This window comes from Lithobates pipiens, unplaced genomic scaffold, assembly GCF_037356315.1.
Source record: "Lithobates pipiens isolate NorthernLeopardFrog02 unplaced genomic scaffold, aLitPip1_a1.2 Scaffold_22, whole genome shotgun sequence".
NCBI lineage: Eukaryota > Metazoa > Chordata > Amphibia > Anura > Ranidae > Lithobates > Lithobates pipiens.
Genome location: NW_027507784.1, coordinates 56,351,967 through 56,373,365, shown reverse-complemented (window position 1 = coordinate 56,373,365; position 21,399 = coordinate 56,351,967). Strand labels below are relative to the sequence as shown.

General features: G+C 40.5%; 1 protein-coding gene across 22 annotated transcripts in view; it reads right to left on the bottom strand.

Annotated features, from left to right (window-relative positions):
• Positions 1 to 21,399, bottom strand: part of BAZ2B (bromodomain adjacent to zinc finger domain 2B) — a 459,321-nt gene that overhangs the window by 103,796 nt on the left and 334,126 nt on the right. For 17 of the 22 annotated variants that reach the window (XM_077447627.1, XM_077447614.1, XM_077447613.1 and 14 more), the window contains 4 exons: positions 16,758 to 16,916; positions 14,672 to 14,856; positions 12,752 to 12,940; positions 5,418 to 5,801 (listed from right to left, as the gene is read on the bottom strand). In XM_077447627.1, coding sequence (XP_077303753.1) covers positions 5,418 to 5,801; positions 12,752 to 12,940; positions 14,672 to 14,856; positions 16,758 to 16,916 — 917 coding nt within the window. The remainder of the gene's footprint in view (positions 1 to 5,417; positions 5,802 to 12,751; positions 12,941 to 14,671; positions 14,857 to 16,757; positions 16,917 to 21,399) is intronic. The other 5 variants (XM_077447618.1, XM_077447619.1, XM_077447630.1 and 2 more) reach the window with 1 other exon arrangement.

Here is a 21,399-nt window from a genome sequence, read left to right as displayed (position 1 = left end):
TTTTGTTTTCATTATTGCTATCTGTGTCTCCATTGGGGAGAATTATGCGGCATACACACAACCGGACATTTCGACGGACTTGGTCCGGCGGACTGGAATCCGTCAGACAATTCGATTGTGTGTGGGCTCCAGCGGACTTTTTCTTCCCAAAAGTCCGGCAGACCTAGAAATAAAACTTGCTTCAAATCTTTCCAACGGACTCGAGTCCGGTTGAAAAATCTGGTTGTCTGTGTCTAGTCCAACAAACTAAAACCGACGCTAGGGCAGCTATTGGCTACTGGCTATGAACTTCCTTATTCTACGTCATTACGTTCAAATCTGTCGGACTTTTGGAGTGATCGTGTGTGGCCAAGTCCGTTTGTTTGAAAGTCCGGCGGACCTCAGCTGCAAAGTCCGTCAGATTGTCCGCTGGATCAAGTCCGTCGAAAAGTCCGGTCGTGTATATGCGGCATTACTCTCAATTTCTCATGGTGACTACTGCCACTAAACAGAAAGTGATGGGTCTGTTCACTACTGTAGCTTAGGAACTTTTGTTTTCTCCTGCATGCTTTCTGGTTGTAAAGGACCTCAATTGGCCAAATCGTCCCCTCCACTCCTCCCAGGACCTCCTGCTCTCTAGCTCCCTTGTTACTTCCTCTCATGCTCGCCTTCAGGACTTTTACAGAGCCTCTCCCACCCTCTGGAACTCCCTGATCCAGTATATCCGATTAACCCCTTTAGGAGATCCCTGAAAACTCACTTATTCAGGGAAGCTGGTCCCACACCTACCTAACAACTGTCCCTAAACCACCCCCCCCCCCCCATCAAATCATTCCCTGCATCTATTACCTTTTGTACCGCCACCTCCTCCCTTTAGAATGTAAGCTCTACGAGCAGGGCCCTCCTGTCCCTTCTGTATTGAACTGTACTGTAATTGTGCTGTCCCCGCTCTACATTGTAAATCGATGCGTATACTGTTGGCGCTATATAAATCATGAATAATAATAATCACCCTCCTGAGTCCTACCTGTGAGCTCCTCCTTCCTGTAAGCTGCCCTCAAATTCCCTTTCCAGCTCTCAGTGCCTGAAAACATGTTAGATTGGCAGCATTGTACAATGCAGTCATGCCTGCTGTGTAGGGGATTTTGTAAAATATAAATTCATGCTGCAAAACAGTAATTTATAATATATTTAATTGTTTTTCTAATCCCTTCTTCACACATAAAGTCCCTTCTCTTATCCCTTCCTACCCCTCACCCATTCACTGGTTTTAAATAAAAAAATTATCTAATAAAGCCTTTCAAATGATCACTTAAACCTATTGCCCGTGTACCCTGCCTGCTCTGCTTCAGCAGGTTATGACCAGGGATCCAGGCCTGCAGTCTTTGCCCCCAGACTGGTCACCTCTTCCTGCATCCTGTATCTCCAATGTAAGGGGGACTCGGGTGTCTCTGATGGGGATCTGGAAATTTTGAGTATATACAGTATATACAGAGATCCCTTGACATGGGCACTGTGGCTTATGCATATATTTGCAAATGTGTGCAATCAAAACCCGCTGTTTTTAACGTGAACTGTTAGGACCAATTCAGGTGTTTTTTCGACTTTAATATTGGTTCATGTTTATTTGTAATTTTTCAATTTGTTTGCTGAAGTTCTGAATAACATCATGCTGCTTACAAAACAATCTCCAAGTAAAACTTCATTTATTTCATTCAATTTAAAGCGGGAGTCCGCCGGGACTCCGCGTTTTTTTTTTTTTTTTTAAAGCCAGCAGCTACAAATACTGCAGCTGCTGACTTTTAAAATAATGACACTTACCTGTCCAGCGCGCCCGCGATGTCGGCACCCGAAGCCGATCTCTAGATCGTCTCTCGGGTGCTGCCGCCGCCATCTTGGGTATGGGAATCAGGAAATGGAGCCTTTCGGCTTCATTTCCCGGTTCCCTACTGCGCATGCGCGAGTCGCGCTGCGCAATAAGGACAGTCCCCGCTGCCTCTGGGATCTGTGTGTTTCCCAGCAGGCAGCGGGGCACTTGCGGAAAGGGGTGGGCACTTGCGGAAAGGGGCGTAGATTACGCCCCTTTCCGCAGAGAGCTATCCCGGAAGAGGGTGCAGATACCTGTACTGTACAGGTATCTGCACCCCCCTCCCCCCTGAAAGGTGCCAATTGTGGCGCCGGAGGGGGGGAGGGTTCCGATGAGCGGAAGGTCCACTTTAGGGTGGACCTCCGCTTTAATTATTTAAATTTCATTCACTTATTTATAAAAAAAAATTTCCAGCCATGAATATTTGTAAAATATATCATGTGGCCCCTGTACTAAAAAGTTTGATTAGATAAATTAGCTGTGCAGAGTATTATATCGATGAGGCATAACCCTGCCCATATATTGGAACTTTTACTATGAAGGTTTTTCCTGGCTTTTTCATGTCACCCCTGAGTTTAGTGTTAGTAGATCTGTAGGACTGAGACAAGAAAAGACTCAACTCAATGCCTCCTTCCAGGTCATGGGCTGTAACTTAATCTATTTCTGCCACAGCAAGGAAAATAAGATGTAACATCATCTCTCTAAGGAGACAAAAGCTATATACAAGGAAATAGGATTGTTCTGGGTAATAAACATCATCCTGAATGTAGGGTTAAACCCAGGATAATCCTCTGCTTCTTCTCTTCAATAAGAGATGCTGAAAAGAAAACATTCAATGTAATGCTGTGGGCATTTAAAACGATCATACATTATTAAATCATCCCGATTTGTTCCATTTTATAAATAATCCTGAGCCTCCAAGTGTATTATGAAGGGCCTTCTGCGTGTTTGGTTCTGGTTCAGGTGTGAATTCAGGCAAACGTGCAAACATTCGGACATGAATTGCACCTGAACAGACCTGCACAGGACCCCGGGCATGAACCCGTGATCACACATATGTGAACCCAGCCTTAGCCCTTGTACACACGGTCGGAGATTCCGACGGAATGTTTCCTATCGGACCGTTTTGTCGGATATTCCAACTGTGTGTGGTCTGCATCGGACTGTTTCCGTCTGAATATCCGACAGACCAAGTTTTCCAACTTGCCGGTAAAATTTTCCGACAAAATGCTCCTATCGGACATACTCCGATCATGTGTAGCCTACTCCGACAGACAAAGTGCCACACATGCTCAGATCAAATTCCTAGACCAAAGCTATTGGCTACTAGCCTGAACGTAGTCCCGTCGTAACGAAATAACGTCATCACGTTATGTACAATTGGATTTTCTGACAATTTAGTCCGACCGTGTGTATGCAACATCACTTCCGGACCTCTTCTGGAATTAATCCATCGGAATTACTCCGACGGATTTGGTTGTCGGAATCTCCGACCGTGTGTACAAGGGCTAAGAGAAATGCCCATTTCGGAAAATCAAAAATTTCTTTTTGAACATTCAGAGACTGGAAGGAAGCGACGGGCAACTAAGTCCTTGCATGGCATGTTTGTGAAACTTCTTTGCAACAGAACTTATTTTATCAATAGCAAATTTCATATTTTCATAGAGTCATTAGATTAATGTCTACTTATCTTAACCACTTAAGGACCAGGCCTCTTTTTTACAAGTTAAAATTTATTTTTTTTGCTAGAAAATTACTTAGAACCCCCAAACATTATAAAAAAATTTCCCAACACCCTAGAGAATAAAATGGCGGTCGTTGCAATACTTTCTGTCACATCGTATTTGCGCAGCAGTCTTACAAGCGCACTTTTTTTTGAAAAAAAATACACTTTTTTTAAATAAAAAAATAAGACAACAGTAAAGTTAGTCCAATTTTTTTTTTTAATCTGGGGAAAGATAATGTTACGCCAAATAAATTGATACCCAGCGCGTCACTCTTCAAAATTGCACCCGCTCATGGAATGGCGACAAACTTTTACCCTTAAAAATCTCCATAGGCGACATTTAAAAAATACTTCAGGTTGCATGTTTTGAGTTACAGAGGAGGTCTTGGGCTAGAATTATTGCTCTCGTTCTACCCATTGTGGAGATACCTCACATGTGTGGTTTAAATACCGTTTTCATATGCGGGCGCTACTCGCATATGCGTTCGCTTCTGCACACGAGCTCGGCGGGACAGGGTGCGTTTAAAAAATAATAATTTCTTATTTATTTTACATTTTATTTTTACACTGTTTTAAAAAAAAAAAATGTGTCACTTTTATTCCTATTACAAGAAATGTAAACATCCCTTGTAATAGAAAAAAAGCATGACAGGACCTCTTAAATATGAGATCCGGTGTCAAAAAGACCTCAGATCTCATATTTACACTAAAATGCAATAAAAAAAAAATTCATTTAAAAAAATGATGTAAAAAAAAAATGGCCCTTTAAGAGCTATATGCAGAAGTGACATTTTGATGTCGCTTCCACCCTGCAGTGTCATGGAGGTGGGTGGGGGCCATTTTCCCCTCGCTCGTCTTCATACACAGCCAGTGAGAGGACCGAATTGCCTCCACCGCTGCCGACAGCTCCGGTAAGCGGCGGAGGGCACTGAAACGTGGTGGGAGGGGTGCCGATAAAAGTGATCTCACAGTGAATCCGCCGCAGAGACCACTTTTATCTTGTAGCTGACCGCTGGCAGAAAACGGGGATACCGGGGTTATGACAGCTAGCTGCTGCCATAACAATGTATATTGGCATTCTGCGGTCAGCAAGTGGTTTTAAATTAGCCTTTTTAAAACGTTATACCCTGGATGAACTGTACCAAAAATTTTGAGGACTCCTAAAAAAAGTTGCTGATCTGCAGCTTATGGTATATTATTGTAATTAGTGAGTTGTAGAAGTAATATTAAAAATAAAACAATAAATAAGAAATATTACCTCTTTAATGTGAAAACTGGACTTACTTTGGTGCTCAATGAAAGACCAAATTGTGCGCTTGGGAATACTAGAATGTTTTCTGAAGGTTTAACCATCAGGGCATTTACATAAAAATTTCTGGACAAGTGTCACAAGCATTTGCCCAGCTGTAATAAATAGTCCATGTTTCTGAAGTACATCAATCAGGACAATTCTGTATTATGCCCACCTAATGGAGCTGCCAATCCTAGGAAACAATCATGTTACGTGAAATATTGGGAAAATTTGTTTGCTTGTGACATGGTCCAGCAATATTTTTTTTATAAATAGACCCCTTAATGTTTTACAGATACATGTCTAAATCGCTATTAGGCAAATGGTGATCTCTCCCAATCACCAGGAACCAGGAAGTGAACCAGGAACCAGGAAGTGTGGCTCACATTTTGGCATTGTGCTAATACCTTTATTCGCCCTGCTACTTTCACGCTGCTGCTCAACAACCGTAATATCACCTGATCAGTCCCTGGCCTTTGAAAAGTATAGCTCCCAAAGTGAACCTATGCTTTGCCCAACCAACTAATAAACAAAATAGTAGTCATCAGTTTTACCCTTTTAATCCTCAGGTCGCTGGGCTGTGGGCTGGAGTCTTCTGAGGTATTTTTGTTCCCTGTTTTCTGTCCATCAGAAGGGAGGGTTCCAAGTTTTAAACTGGCTTCCTTGCTGAGTAAAGGTGAGGACTTCACGGCAGAGACCAGTCCAGTACATTGTATCACACTTGTGTGTTTGTTCACAGCCTCTTCCTTGGCCTGAGAGTTTTGGAATACAAAGGGAAGTTGCTGGGATAAAACCTGAGGGTACTTCTGCTGGGGCTGGATTGGAGAGCGGGCCTGGGGATCTGGAAGAAGAGCTAACTGCTGGTGTGCTCGCTTCTCCTGCAACTTCTCTGTTTGGCTTCCATCAGGTTTCAGGTCTTGAATGTTATGGATTAGCACCTGGGAACAGAAAAGTTCAAGTTATATATCTTTGAATAGACCGTGACTACAATGAGTGAAATGCTTCATTTAGAACTATTTGATTGGTGGGTTACACCTGCAATTGACTTGCATGGGAATGCAAAATAGTTTGACGCAAACAAAAGACCTTCGACAAAGGCCCTTAAAGAAGATCCACCATCATTTTTTTTTTAAAGTTCTGTTCCCTATGGGAAAAAGTACACAAGGTTCAACCTGCCCCCTCTTCTACTGCTGCAGGTGATCCAACAACAGCAGTGAAGGAGACGGCTAATTCATTACTGCATCTTTTCTCAGTTGTGAGCCTTTTCCTGAGATATGCAATGGCAAGAGGAATACAGATACTAACACACTCCCTCCCTTTACATTGTAAACTGCGCACAGTCGAGACAAGCAGCAGCAATGAATCAACCCATCTATCCCATAGCTGTTGTTGAATTGGCCACAACAGAATGTGAGGGAGTGGGGGCAGGTTGGAAAATGAAACCATGTATGGCAAATATAAATCTCCAAAATGTAACAATAAACATTCTGTATGGTTGAAGTGAAACAAAATTCAGCATCAAAATCTGAAAGGAATTCAAAATCGCACACAACAACTTTAGTAAATACTATCTTACCTGCAAATTCCAGAAAATAACTGTGGATACAACAACAATCATTGCAGGCCACACAACCCCCCTTGCATGCAGATGTCATTCCCATCTTAGATCCATTCCTGGTTGACAGCAGCCACCCAACACTGACAGCACAAGAAAATTTTGCGCTTGCCCACTGAAGAGACCTAAACTTCTCTTTGGTACTAAGGTTGCCATAATACTGATTATGAGACATCACCCTGAGAGAGTGAAGAATGTATTCTGGCACTGAAGAATCCCGATACCGCTGCATGGGATGCACATGTGCTTTTCAATGTGCTGCAAAATACATTTATGGCAGTTTTTGGTGGCCTTGACTACAATGGATAGATTTCCTTTAAGATGTGCTTCCATATAAGATAAAGTTTAATTAATGATATTAGTTCTGCTTTAATACCCGTAATAGTATTTAATATATACATATATATATATATATATATATATATATATATATATATATATATATACATATATATATATATATATATATATATATATATATATAGATAGATAGCTATATATATATATATATATATATATATATATATATAGATAGCTATATATATATCTATATATATATATATATATATATATAGATAGCTATATATATATAGATATATGTAGTGATTATAAATTTGTATATAATTTGTATGTAGCTTACTTAAAGACCATTTGAAACTACACGTCCATCTAAAACTTAGACTATACCTTAAAATCTGACTGTAAAAACTTTCTTCAATCTCTTTTAGATTTAGCAAAACTATAAAGACTTATCTGAGCTATTAAATTATTTTGTAGCCAATCAGGAAGGCTTGTATATGGTACATGGTTTGTACATAGAAAGATGATTGTACAATAAGATTGCTTTCCGCTAATTCACTGCTGTGCGAACAGCGTTGTCACCGTGTTAAAGGAAGTGGTAATAAAATTATGTTATACAGAGGGTTTGGGAAAATATAATTGCTCTATTAAAGCTGAGTTCCAGGTTTGCTTTTTATTGCATTGTTATATTCCACGTGTGGGATCCCTGTGGAAGCTGGAAATCACTGTATTAGTCATTTCTACTACTGGGATTGCTCACTTACATTGGCCCATGTTATGTAACTGCAATACAAGCCATACTTGAAATTCAACTTTAATGAAGGTGTCAGGCTGAAGTGTAAATGTAATTTCTGAGTTTTGCCCATAGCTCTACTTAAAACCAAAAGAATACACAAAAATAAATATTTGGGGCTGCATATATGTTTCTGCAATGTTAATTTTGTATTATTATAGGTACTTACATAGCGCCGTCAATTTACACAGTGCTTTACACATATATATTATGCATTCACATCAGTCCCTGCCCTCGAACTTACGATCTAAGGTCCCTAACTCACATTCATACATACAGTACACAGACTAGGGCCAATTTAGACAAGAGCCAATAAACCTACCAGCATGCCTTTTGGAGTGTGGGAGGAAACCCACTCAGGCACAGGGAGAATATGCAAACTCAAGACAGGTAGTGCAATGGCTAGAATTCAAACCAAGTGCTGCTAGGCAGGAGTGCTAACCACTTAACCTGTAGCCACCATGATAGACTGCAAGCACCTCGACATGCTGCAATCATACCTTCAGAAACAACTAAAGCAACTTGAACAGACTATCTCACGCATTCTAACGTAATTGTGATAGCATGCACACAGGTTTACAGACCTGAACATACTGTAGATATAAGGCAAATAGGTGGAGCTGCAGAAGGTAACCATCCAAAGTGTACTTGTTGGGGTCAGCTAGGGAACATTGTCCAGGCCATTTACTAAATGCATTTATTGATTTGCTTGCTAATGCAGCCAGACTCACCAAATGAAGTAAATCTGTTGCCAGATGCTGCACTCTGAAAACTGCCCGGCAGATGCTGCATTACGCCTGGCCAAATACCATCCAGTTTTTGTTTGTGATGTGTCCAGTCACAGCATCGCTAGCAATAATTGGGCAATTTCCAGCTTGATTGGAAATCTCTGCCATTGATTTTTAGATCATTTTATTATACGTGTATTGGATGTAACAAAGTAGAGTCAAAGGCAAAAGTCATAGCAGGGTCCAGCACTTAATTATTCTAGGAGGCAGAGCTTAAAGTTTTCTGTTCTGCCCTTTCTGTCCTTTCAGGTGGGATCATTTGAGAACTGAACAAATGATGTGAACTCCTAACAGAGGGAGCCTACTATTATACTATTTTTTGTAGTTGGGATAGACAATTTTACAAAATGTTTATTATTGTTAGCCAACTGAGGTGATTTCCTCATGTTTCCTGTCCTAGTAACACCTTAACACCTAATGCCACGTACACATGATCGGACATTCGGACAACAAAATCCATGGGATTTTTCGGACGGATGTTGGCTCAAACATGTCTTGCATACACGCGGTCACACAATGTTGGTGGAAATTCCGAATGTCAAGAACGCAGTGACGTACCACAAACCGAGTTCAATAGCCAGTGCGGCTCTTCTGCTTGATTCTGAGTATGCGTAGAACTTTCGGAATTGTGTACACACGATCGGCTTTATTCCCTTACTTGCAATGCTGACCCCTGTACCCAAAGCCAATGAACGAATCGGCTGGGGTGCCGACATCACGGGATCCCTGGACAGGTAAGTGTCCTTATATTAAAAGTTAGCAGCGACTGTATTTGTAGCTGCTAACCTTTATATTTTTGTTTACAGGCTGGAACTCTGCTTTAGGTTGAATTTTTATGTAAGTGTAACTCCAGCCGTTTTTACATTTTGGATAGAATAGGAAAGGGTTAAATGGGCATGCAGTGATGTGGAATTGCTGACAGGTCTGCCGGACAGTGGGTGGCAGCATGCGGTGAGCAGCATGATGGCTGCCTGGCGGTTTCCAGGACCATCGTCGTGATGTCACACTGCCTCCATTCTTAAGTATGAGTCGTATGTAAGTCAGATGTTTGGAACTCAGGGACTGCCTGTACAAATGTTCATCTGCCTTGGTGATTCATTTAAAATATACTGTATATATTAATTGAGAATATCAGATATAGCCAGCATGTTTCAGAGAAAAGGCCTCCCCCTTCTTCGAGACTTGAACCAAGGATTTATAGTTAAATCTGGAGAGAGTTTACTAGAAAGCCTTGGTAAAGGTTAAAACAGGGCCAAAACATCAAAGCATTCCAGTAGTAATAAGGGTAGCTGACTGAGCCACGTCAGCTCCCATCATTGATCTTTGGATACGCTGACATTTCAGCCCCATTTTAGCCTTAACTCAGGCTTTTTACTGGAGATGGCTATCCTCCTTGCCACTGGAAATACACTGATGTTTTAGCCATGAGCTTCCGCAAAGGGGGACAAATGCCCCCCTAGGATTGGCCAAGGTGTCTGCACACCGGCACAGGTGGCCATGAGTGGTCCTTGCAAGGTCCACCTTGGCTGCAGCAGACCTTTTCTGAGTCTGTTCTGCTGACTGCTGCTGCTCTCTGACATCTGATTCTCTGTCTGAAAGACCGGCCCTCCCTCCGACCCCCGAAGCAGCAGTTCCATGGAGGTATCTGTCGGCTGCATAAAAGAATATGTAAAGATATAACATTTTAAATATCCACTAGCTTAAGCCAATATTGCACCATGCAGGTGTAGTTTTTTTTTTTGTAATTGATCGATTGCCTGATTGTATGTATATTTATAACTTCACTTGCTGTGGTCTCTCACAGCATGTGGCTCAGATCGCCACTCTCTTCCCCAAAAAGTGCCAAATGTAGCAGTGGAAGGGGGGAGGGTGCAAACAAGTGGAGCTTCCCCTTTTCTACTTTATAACGACTGTGACATGGGAACCTAGGAGTGACATCACCTCATCAGGCTTTATCAGCAGCCGCCAGGTGCTTTCTCCCCTGGAGCTGCTGTTGACTGACACAGGTAAGATCACATGACCAGACCTTAAAATGATGCCCCCCCCCCCCAAAAAAAAAAGGACTGCCGGCGCCTATGGTTTCAGCCCAATTTTAGCCTTTACCTTTTACCTTTCTAGTGAATGCCTTCCAGAAGTACAAACCGTTTGCTCAAACCCTGAAGGAAGAGGAGGCATTTACCCCAAAACGCACTGGCTATTTCTGATGTTCTTAAACAATAAATATTTTAAACAATTCACCAAGTGAGATGAACATTTGTATCGGGAGCTCCGAACCAGATATATCAGATAAATGAATCATCTACTATGATTGGACAGGCAGCAACCTAGAACCATAACCAGGTCCCCACACATCCCCCCCACACACAAAATTGACCTCTATATATAAAATAAAACAATTCAGATTCTCATCGGTCCATACTACCACACATAACCACACTAACAGACGAACTGAGGGAAGACAAAAACAGACAGCAATCTAATATTGAGCTTCAATCTTTCCCCACTCTACTAAAATAAGTTATTGTGTTGCTGTCTTTGTCTCCATTGGGGAAATTTCCCAATACTTCCTGTTCCTCAGTCTTTTCTGACAGGAGTTTGGCAGGAGTTGGGCTTTTTTAATTACTGTAAATTCTTTATATTTACTTTTAAAATCTGAACTCCAAGAATTATTTGGATTGCAGACTTACATTGGTCCAGCTTGGCGCAATGTAAGTATGCATATCACATACCTGATGGACTGTTGGAGAAGTTGGAAATCATTGTAGTAATCTGCGCTATTACAGGGATGGCCCGATCTTCCTGGTCCTGCTGGTGTTTTGCGTGAGCGGCTTCCCCCTTGCACACTGACCACAGGCAGTTACCCACTTGTTAAGACACTGCCACTATTCATAGAATCCCTTATATTTGTTGTCAATGAATACAAGGCATTCTCTGACTGGTCTATGTGGAGGGGCAGTGATGTCATTACCATCTGACCATCACACTTCTATAAGCTTATTGGACATTCTATTCCAAAACCATGGGCATTAATATGAGGTTAGCGTCCCTTCTGTGGCTTTAACAGCCTCCTTTCTTGTGGGAAGGCTTTCAACACGATCATTGAGTGTGTCGGCAGAATTTGTTATTCCCAGAGCTTTTTTTCCTAAGTGAATAGGTGCAGCGACTCCCTTCCAACTCACCCCTTGCCCCCTATCCACCTCCGAGCACCATTCTTTGGTTCCACTCCTTACCCACCTCCCAGTACTACCGCTTTTAGAGAATAGAGAACCAAGTATTATTTTGTGGTGTTAAGTATTTTGTATGGAATGTGTTAATGATAACAAGAAAGGCAGTAAAATAGATCTAGCGACAATAGATCCACCCTAGCAACAATGAACTCCCAACAGCCAGCATAAATAGACCCTCCAGCAGCCAGCAACATTAGATCTCTCCCTCAACAGTAGATCACTCCCAGCAATGATTGACCCTTTGCAACATAAGACCCACCCCTAGCAACAATACAACCCCCACCAGCAACAATAGACCCCCCTAGCAACAATAGACCCCCCTGCAAATATAGATCCCTTCCTTGCAGCAGCAACAAAGACCCATCTCTCAACAGTAGATCCCTCCCAGCAACGACTGACTCCCCAGCAACATAAGACCCACCTCAACAACAATAGCTCCCCCACGAGCAACAGATGACTTCACCAGCAACCAGCATCAATATACCTTCCAGCACACCCCGGAACCCCTTGCCATTACATACATTCAGTTCTGGAGGTGCCGGAACTGCGTTCCCCCACGTTCCTGCTGGAAAAAAAACCCTGGTTATGCCATTCAGCCAAAAGAGCTTTTGTGTGATCAGGTACCAATGTTGTATGAGAAGACCTGGTTCACCCTTTTTCAATAGCTACTCTGGTTCCTCCTTATCTAACTTATCAAACCATGCCTTTATGGAGATGGCTTTGTGGATAAAGGCACAGTTATGCAGGAACAGACAAGAGTCTTCACCAATCTGTTGCTACAAGGCTTAAAGAGCCCAATTGTCTAAAATATATTTTGTTTTATATATTTTGTTTATAGGATAACATTAAACATCTATGTTCTTTCAGCCCAATGCAGCTCTATTTTCAAATTTGAATGATTGCTGCTCATCCTTCAATGAAGACTGCTACTGCAGTGTAGTGCATTAAACAAAATCATTACATTTTTTTAATAGAATTTATTAAAAAATGCCACCTGCAGAGGTCACCATTTCCAACGCTGTCTATGGAAAACATTAGCCATTAGGCCAAATCCTTTTAGCTAGTCAGCAACTAACACTGTATCATCTCTTACAAAGGCAGGGAGTTTCCCTTTTCTATTTTAATGATGTTCTCGGTGACCTTGTTAATAAATTGCAGCTTGTACCTTGCTCTTGTTTTTAGTTTGTGCTTCACTCTCTGAATCAGAGTCATCGTCATCACTCTCTTCAATGCTTTGGTCCTCTTCCTCCAAGTCATCAGAATCGCTGCTGCTGACTCCATCACTAGACGTGTCGGACGAGGAGCCGGAGTCACTGGAGCTGGAGCTTTCCACTGCTTTTTTTCTTTGTTTTTGCTACAAAAAAAAAAAAGGCACATGAGTCACGTCTTAGAGTTTCATTATGCTAATAGATACTAAAGCAGCTCTGTTCTATTTCCCTTATTTTGATAAATGACAGTCTGAAAGAAGTGCGGTAACCCTGAAATGCCTTTATGTAGCTTTCCCCTGCACCCTGGGACCTCCAAAAACCTGGGGAGTCATTATATGCAAATCCCGACAAATGTTGATTCAGGCTAGCCTATCCACTCCTGCAGTTTTTTTTCCCAATCTTTATTTTTTTACAAGTACTATTTTGACGACACAATATAAGCTTTAATATATAACACTTGTCGAGAATTGACAGCTCATTATTTTCAATGTTACATTCTGTTGTCATTGACAATTGCTATTGCATATAAACTTACACCTCGAAAAAGTAATCTGAACCCCTGAGAAAATGAAAACTTTTCATACCTATTAAATGTGTCCTCCTTAGGCCTGCAGCTAGTTTATTTTTACCTTCAGGCATACAAAATGATGTTCCACTCTACCTGCTTTTAGGAAGTCTATAGTTTTTTTATCTGATATTTTTCTCTTTTTTGCATTTCTTTCTTCAGGTCTGTAGCATGTGAGAACAATTCTAATTTAATCCAATTCTTGACTGCCCACTGGCTGCCAAAAAAGCTCATCTAAGGGTCTTTGCTGGGTCCTACTTGATGACATGACTGGCCACCTAAATGTAGAGCAGCCATCTATCATTGGTCTCTGTCACTTAAGAGGTGTCATGGATGGTTACATGACAACAGAGTCAGGTAAGAAAATGAATGTCTTAATTTTTTTTCTTAATACAAACTACAGAGTGGCTGAAGCCTGAAGTTCAGCTTTAAAGCCAAACTCCAGCTTCAAGTAATAACTTCTTTAACACCCATGACAATAAAAATACAAATTTCACTACAAAACTCAACTTATGAACAAAAGAAAGAGGGCGCACTGGCCTAGTGCATTATCCAACAAATATTTATTAAAAATGGGAAACGATTAACATCTACTCATAAACAGAGGTGATAAATGCGCTCATCAAGCCACAACATGTGGCTGAACACTCCCAGACCGCCTGGTACCACCAGTGTGGGGGGGGGGGGGGGGGTGGGGACCTAGCCTTGGTTCCTGCTGGCTGATGCTTTTAGAAGGAAAGTCCTCCTTCTTCAGCTTATACCCGATACTGTCCCTAGAGTCACCCACTCTATCCACTTCCGGCTGTTTCCCTTCTGGGTCCAGCATCATTCAGTGATATCCTATGAGCCCAATCTGTTATGGACACACCTTCTGGGGGTGCATCATCACACAGCTTGGGCTCCCAGTAGAGTGCTTCTTAGCTTGGCACATACATGCCACAAAGTAAACGCTGTACTAATCAGCAATGAGGACTATCCAATGCCCATGCTGGAAATGGGGAATGGTACCCACTCATCATGTCAAGGGCTGGAATTCTCCTGGAAAAAGAGTATTTATTCTGGATTTTATTTAAAAGAATGTGGGGAGGGTTGAAAGCTGAGATTAGTATTTAAGTAAGGCCCTAACGCTACACAGTCGTAGCTATATTTTATTGACCTTACAGATCAGTTATAAAACAAAACCTACCTGTGCAATCCATAAGTGGTATTAAAAGCAGAAGAGTGAATGTGAATTAAAAATGTTTGTGTATTTTGGTAATGCCAACATTTCACACATACTCAAAAAATAAACCATGCAATAGTTCTTCCCCACCTTATCTTTATTTTTTTCGCTTCTGCCATCTGATTTGCTTTGCTCTTGGTTAGATGTCCGGCCCCCTGCTCCTGAGCCCACACTTTTTACTTGCCCGGAGTTATTTGTGATAGTCGTTGATAATACAGGTGTGCAGTTACTGGTGACTAATGAGGGGATGCTTCCATTCAGGGATCCATTTATGCCTTTACACAGGATAAAAAAACATATGCATTATAACAGTGACCCGTGCACCCTAGGGGTTTATGAGGAGGGTAGAGGAGTGCATCATTTTACAGGTGCTCAAAGACACAACATGATATGATACAGCAAACATGAACAGTCTTAAGCTCGCCCATACATTAGTAGATTTTCAAAGGAAGGATCACACAGAAAGAGTACATTAGAAAGTACCTTTTCATTCAGTTTGTTTTTAACATTCGATTTTGGAATGAATCTAATTTCCCGAACAAAAATTACATACACTATTGGAAATTGATTTGTTTGAAAGACTATTTTTATACTGCTCTTTCGGATTTTCTGGTCACTATGGTTAAAAATGAATATTGATTTCACCACATTATCAATTACAAAATCAAGTGAGCGTTCTAAAAACAAAAAACTTAGAATGAAATTCTACTAGTTTAAGGCCAGCTGTGGTTGGCCATATCAATGCTGAGGAATGAACAAAAGAAGACATATTAATTGAAACAATTTTAATTAAATAACCAATAATACATTACAGTGCTTGTAAAAGTATTCATACCTCTTAAAAATGTTACCCATTTTGTCAAGTGACAACCAAAAATGTAAATGTATTTTATTGGGTGATATATAAATATCTAAAAAGTGCATTTTGCTTTTAAACCAAAATGTTAAATTTTAGTCTCATCTGACCAGAGCACCTTCTTCCACATTTGTTTGCTGTGTCCCTCACATGGCTTCTCGCAAACTGCAAACTGAACTTCTTATGGCTTTCTTTCAACAATGTCTTACTTCTTGCTGCTCTTCCATAAAGGCCAGATTTGTGGAGTGCACTACTAATAGTTGTCCTGTGGACAGATTCTCCCACCTGAGCTGTGGATCTCTGCAGCTCCTCCAGAGTTGCAATGGGCCTTTTGGCTGCTTCTCTGATTTATGTTCTCTTTGCCCGGCCTGTCAGTTTAGGTGGACGGCCATGTCCTGGTAAGTTTGCAGTTGTGCCGTACTCTTTCCATTTTTGGATGATGGATTGTACAGTGCTCCTTGAGATTTTCAAAGCTTGGGATATTTCTGAAGGCAATTGGTTCCACTAGATTTTAGTTAGGGGTATCAGAGTAAATGGTGCTGAATACAAATGCATGTCACACTTTTCAGATATTTATTTGTAAAAAATTTGGAAACCATTTATCATTTTCCTTCCACTTTACAATTATGTGGCACTTTGTGTTGGTCTATCACATAAAATCCCAATAAAATACATTTACGTTTTTGGTTGTAACATGACAAAATGTGGAAAATTTCAAGGGGTGTGATTACTTTTTTTAAGGCACTGTACATTCTTAGTTTTATGCAGATGTGTGGTGTTATAGTGATGGTTTAATACTCGGAACATACTATAAAATGTAACTGCCCTGTACTGTAAATGTTCTCTTGCTTTGAGACCACTTCTCGAAAATAATCAAGTTGATAAATAATTTCAACCCATATGTCTCATCTCGATTAGGCATCAACATTTATTTGTAGTGCAGGTTGCCTATTTTAAACATTTGTCGATTCTGTCTGAAATCACAAATAAACTGTCCTATATTTGGCCAACCTAAGGAACCATACGTGAAGCTTAACAGAAGAATATTCAGGAAAGATAACATGTGGAAAACAAATGAAATAAATGACAATCCTGTACAATTTACACCAAACACTGACACAAATGAAAGAAACATACTGAAGGCAAGCACTAATTGCATTTGTTTAGCTTAACTAATAGCTATAATTACCATACAAAGTGACTGATACCACTGTGATAACTGTAATTATAATGGATGTTTATTTCATTTAAACCCCCAAATTATCAATCAAGCTTAAACAATGGCACAGAATGAGTTCACCAATGAAGTGAGAAGTATACCTTTCTCTGAGCCTCCGCGGCCATTTTTCCCAGCGCTCCGGATATGAAAGGAGGAGTCATGGTTCTGAGATGGAGCAGTGAAGAGAGGAGGAATTCCGAGTAATGGGGGAAAGAAAGCAGCGCGGGTGTGTGGATCAGTTGCTCGCCACCATTCTGTACCTCAAAAACAAAAAATTACCCTTCCAATTATACATATATTTTATTTTCTCAATTATAACTCATTTAAAACAGGCATATTACTCTACTAAAAATTTGCATCCTGCATACACAAAATAAAATGGACACCAAACATTTACTGGAAACCAGTGATACCATCAAACTTCTCTAGTTTCAGCTCTATAAGAATTTATCTTTCACTGACCTGACTAAAAAAGTTCACCAGCTGCCATGAGTGCAGGGTCACCACAAGGGCAAGGCACCTAAGGTGTCCACCTTCAGCTCCGAACTTGAAAAGCCTCAGCAAGCACATATATAATATATCTTTTTTCTCCATGTTCCTTGAGCAAAGTCTTACAAAGTAACTCCAATTTTGTTGAGCAAAAAAAAACATTCCCCTCTGGGTGATCTATGTACAATAACATTTTTTTAACAAACTTTGTTGCAGATTCCTACCTTTTTTTATTCTGAATAAATCCCTATGTGTTTCTCTGTGTCCATGTGGTAAATGAATCTAATGGGAGTGGTTTCATAATTTTCAATCAGCTGCTGCACCTGCAGGGCTCTAATGAGGAAAATTGCAGGGTCTGCATCCCTTTAGATATGATTTACTATTAGGAATGTCTCACCAAAAATTTTATTTTTGTTGCAGAGGATGCCTGATATCTGACTTGTATCTTAGTGCAGACTTCTGGGAAAATCAGAGAGCCAATCACACAAGCAGGAAATTATGTTTCTGGGAGGCATTCTGTACATATTCTGTGTTCAGAACACCTCCAGGTAGCCATATTGCATTGCATTTTACAGAAGATGACAGAGCTGCAGATTGAAAAGGAAAGGTCATTTTTAATAAGATTCAATTACAATATAACTTGAGTCACAATTGTATATGCTATATTATTATTATTTTTTTATTTGCTTTTTTTCCCACGAAAGAGGATTTACTGTTTGAGGTTACACAAGGCAGCAATCCTGTTACTGGCGAAAAATTGCCAGAGAAAGAATTCTAATAAATAAACAAACCTTTTGCTAGGGGGGTGGCCCAGTAAGATGTTGCTTTCTTTTGAGTGAGTAAGATTTTGCAATGTTCTAAGCCAGACCGGGAGCAATAAGACTGAGGTAAATGGAAGCCTCTCCTTGGTGATTTTACCACTGACAATGTGTTGTCAGCAGTTGAATCACTTCTCTGACGTGGCCCTAATATTTGCCTTGGCAGCAACTATGATAAGATCAATTGCCAAAGTGATATTTAACAGGAGAACATTCCCCAGGGTCTTCAGTGGAAGACAGAGCTGGTTATTAGGGTTATATGTGAAGTGTATTGAAAGTCCATCAGTGAAACAAAGAAATAATCTTTTAATTCTCAGAGGAGACATTTTTGTCACCACTGCTTATTGTTCATGTAGAAAATGCAGAAATTGTACAGTGCTGCAGGATCTGTATCACAAAATGCCAGTTTTTCTGGCATTTTTTTGTTTTTAGCTTATATGCATGGAGCCTAAAGCTTCATACACACAAGCCAACAAAACCGTGGACTTTTGTCCAAAGGGCGTTAGCCCAAACGTGTCTTGCATACACACAATTGTTGGCCAACAATCACGACCGTAGTGACATGCTACATGTTTTTTCAGCTCTTTAGCACCACCCTTTGGGCTCCTTCTACTAATTTTGTGTCAGTAGAAGTTTGGTGAGTGTTGCTTCGCTCTTTTCATTTCTTGCTTTTAATTTTGTGCTTTTTAGTTAGTTTCTGAACGGCCGTTCGTCAACTAGACATGTTGCGGAATCAGAGGCGATGACGTGTTATTTATTATTGTCCTTGGAGTTATTGCTTTGATATTATTTTTTGGGTTGAATGATGATTTGATGTGGTATATTTTCTATATTTTTAGATGCATAGAATGCACTTTTTGGTTAAGTTCTATTGGCAGATAGCATGTCTAATTTTATTTGTTTTCTTTTTTTAATGCACAATAAAAAAAAATTGTGTAGAATAGCACTTGTATGTATTTTACTTCAAATGACAGTTTGGGAGTAGGCAGTTACATTTAAAAAAAAATATAATGTAAAATTAACAAGGGACACCAACATAGTTGTATCTTTGATCTTAAAAACTATGGGATAATGGTGTTGTGGTAACTTGCCCAAAAAAAAAATAAAAATAAATAAAATAATATTATTCTTGATATCACTAGAAAAAAAAAGCCTTTGAAAGTTTGTTTGCAAAAACTCCATCAGTATCACCAGCAAAGCAGCTTCATTATTATTCCATTAAAGAAGAAGAGAACGTGCGTTGCATTTTGAGATTTCATAATTTGCCACGTCATGAATGTTATTTCTCCATTACGACCACTAGTTTACAAGACCGACCATTTCTGGCTCATCTTTGCTTCAGAGCATGCGTGTTTGTACTTTGGACTTTTGTCTGACGGACACACGCTCGGAAAATCCGACAACAGACATTTGTCCACGGAAATTTTTTAAACCTGCCATCCAACGGAAAATCCAAGAACAATTGTCCGATGGAGCATACACACGGTCGGATTTTCCACCAACAGCCTGTCATCACACATCTCCCATCGGAAAATCCAATTGTGTGTACGAGGCTTTAGTGTTCCTCACAAGCATCTATTTTATCTGAAATGGCTGTATTTTTCACAGTCAGGTCTAGAGTAGGCACAGACCTAAGAGGGCTCCCATGCAATCAACAACCTGGAACAACTTTTAGACACTGTTCCTTTCTGCATAAACATTATATGCCCTGGTCAACCTTTGTCCATGTGTAGAACATATAGTAATTTATGATAAGTTGTGTCAATTCTTATTTGACACATTAAAACATCTATTACCCCATCTGTTTCAGAAGCACTGCCTTCACCAGAACCTTCACCTATATTACCAGTACAAAAGAAGTAATATCTAAGGGAACCCTCTTGAGAGAAACATGGAGGGTGGCAATTCTAAGGTTGCAGATGCCTTTCATGAAGGTTCTAAGATATCACACTTTTCAATGCTCTAACTAAAACTAAAAAATACAATGACTTGTGCTTCATGTATATGCATAACTAAACTGGATCTTAGTACGGAAAAAAACAATATGCTCCCTTACAGCCAAGTCTAGATGCCTATCATATTTTGAAGCTCATCCATACATATGTACATAGGTCAGTAACACTGCACTATATGCTGGATTATCCCCTTCACAGCTGACTGTATTATCCCACTGATTTTCAGGATTGACATTTCCGTTTTTCCTACTGTGACACTACTACTTCCTCTCTACTGCCTCTCTACTCAGGAGAGTATATCCATACCTGTCGTCACCGGAGGCTGATTTTAGACTTTCCACACTGAGTAGACTTACCCAGCCCTCTCCTGCAAGTGTTCTGAGTGTGTGAATGTGTGTGCAAGTGATCCCGGGCTGCTATGTTTTTCACTTTTATTGTGAAAACGTTGTCATGATTTTTTAATATTGGTGAAGGTTTTAGGCCCCTTTCACACTGTCGGACCGTTCAGATCCGCCTGTCAGTTTTGTCGGCGGACCTGAACGGGAGCTCCATGTTAGTCTATGGAGCAACAGATGTCAGCGGTAACACGTCCGCTGACATCCGACGCGGTCCGATCCGCTGAAATCAGACGGATGGCCCTACGTTCGCATCTGTCCCTGGCGGATCGGATCGGGTGAGATCTGATGAAAACAGACATGCTATCTGTTTTCCTCTGATCTCTCCATAGCAACCAGCGGCACTCGACAAGCCCCTCCCCGCTCAGTGAGCAGAGAGAGACCTGTCATCTGCCGGCTCAGCGGAGATCAACGGAGAGATCTCCCGCTGAGTTGGCGGACAGAGGCGGACTCCGTGGCAGTGGATCCGCCTTGTGGGAATAAAGCCTTACTGTTATTGTAGTTAATAGCCATACATTATTGGAATTGTGTCTCTTTTCTAATAAACTTTGTATCTATGCAGCTTATGAGTTCCATATTGAAGCCCCTTTACAAACCTGCTTGGTTTGCTTTCTTTTCTTTGCATATTCTATTTGGCTTTGGGAACCCCAACCTACTAAGTTGAGTCGGTAAAATACATACCATCTAAACTTTCAGTGTTGATATTTTCCCTATTTAATCCCGTAATTTTTGAATTGGACCATATTCTATTTTGAGTGTATTTGGAGGTTCAGGCAAGGCTGTGGTTTATGTGGAGCCGATTTTTTTCTTTGAAGTCGTGAGAACTGGCCATTTTTTATTTTGGCACCCCAGCATGATAATTTTCCTCCTCCCAAGCCAGAGAGACAAAGATAGATATATAGATAGATATAGATAGATATCGATAGATATAGATAGATGGATAGATTGATCGATAGATAGATGGATAGATTGATCGACAGATAGATAGATAGATAGATAGATAGATAGATATAGATGGATAGATATATAGATGGATAGATATATAGATGGATAGATATATAGATATATAGATAGATAGATAGATAG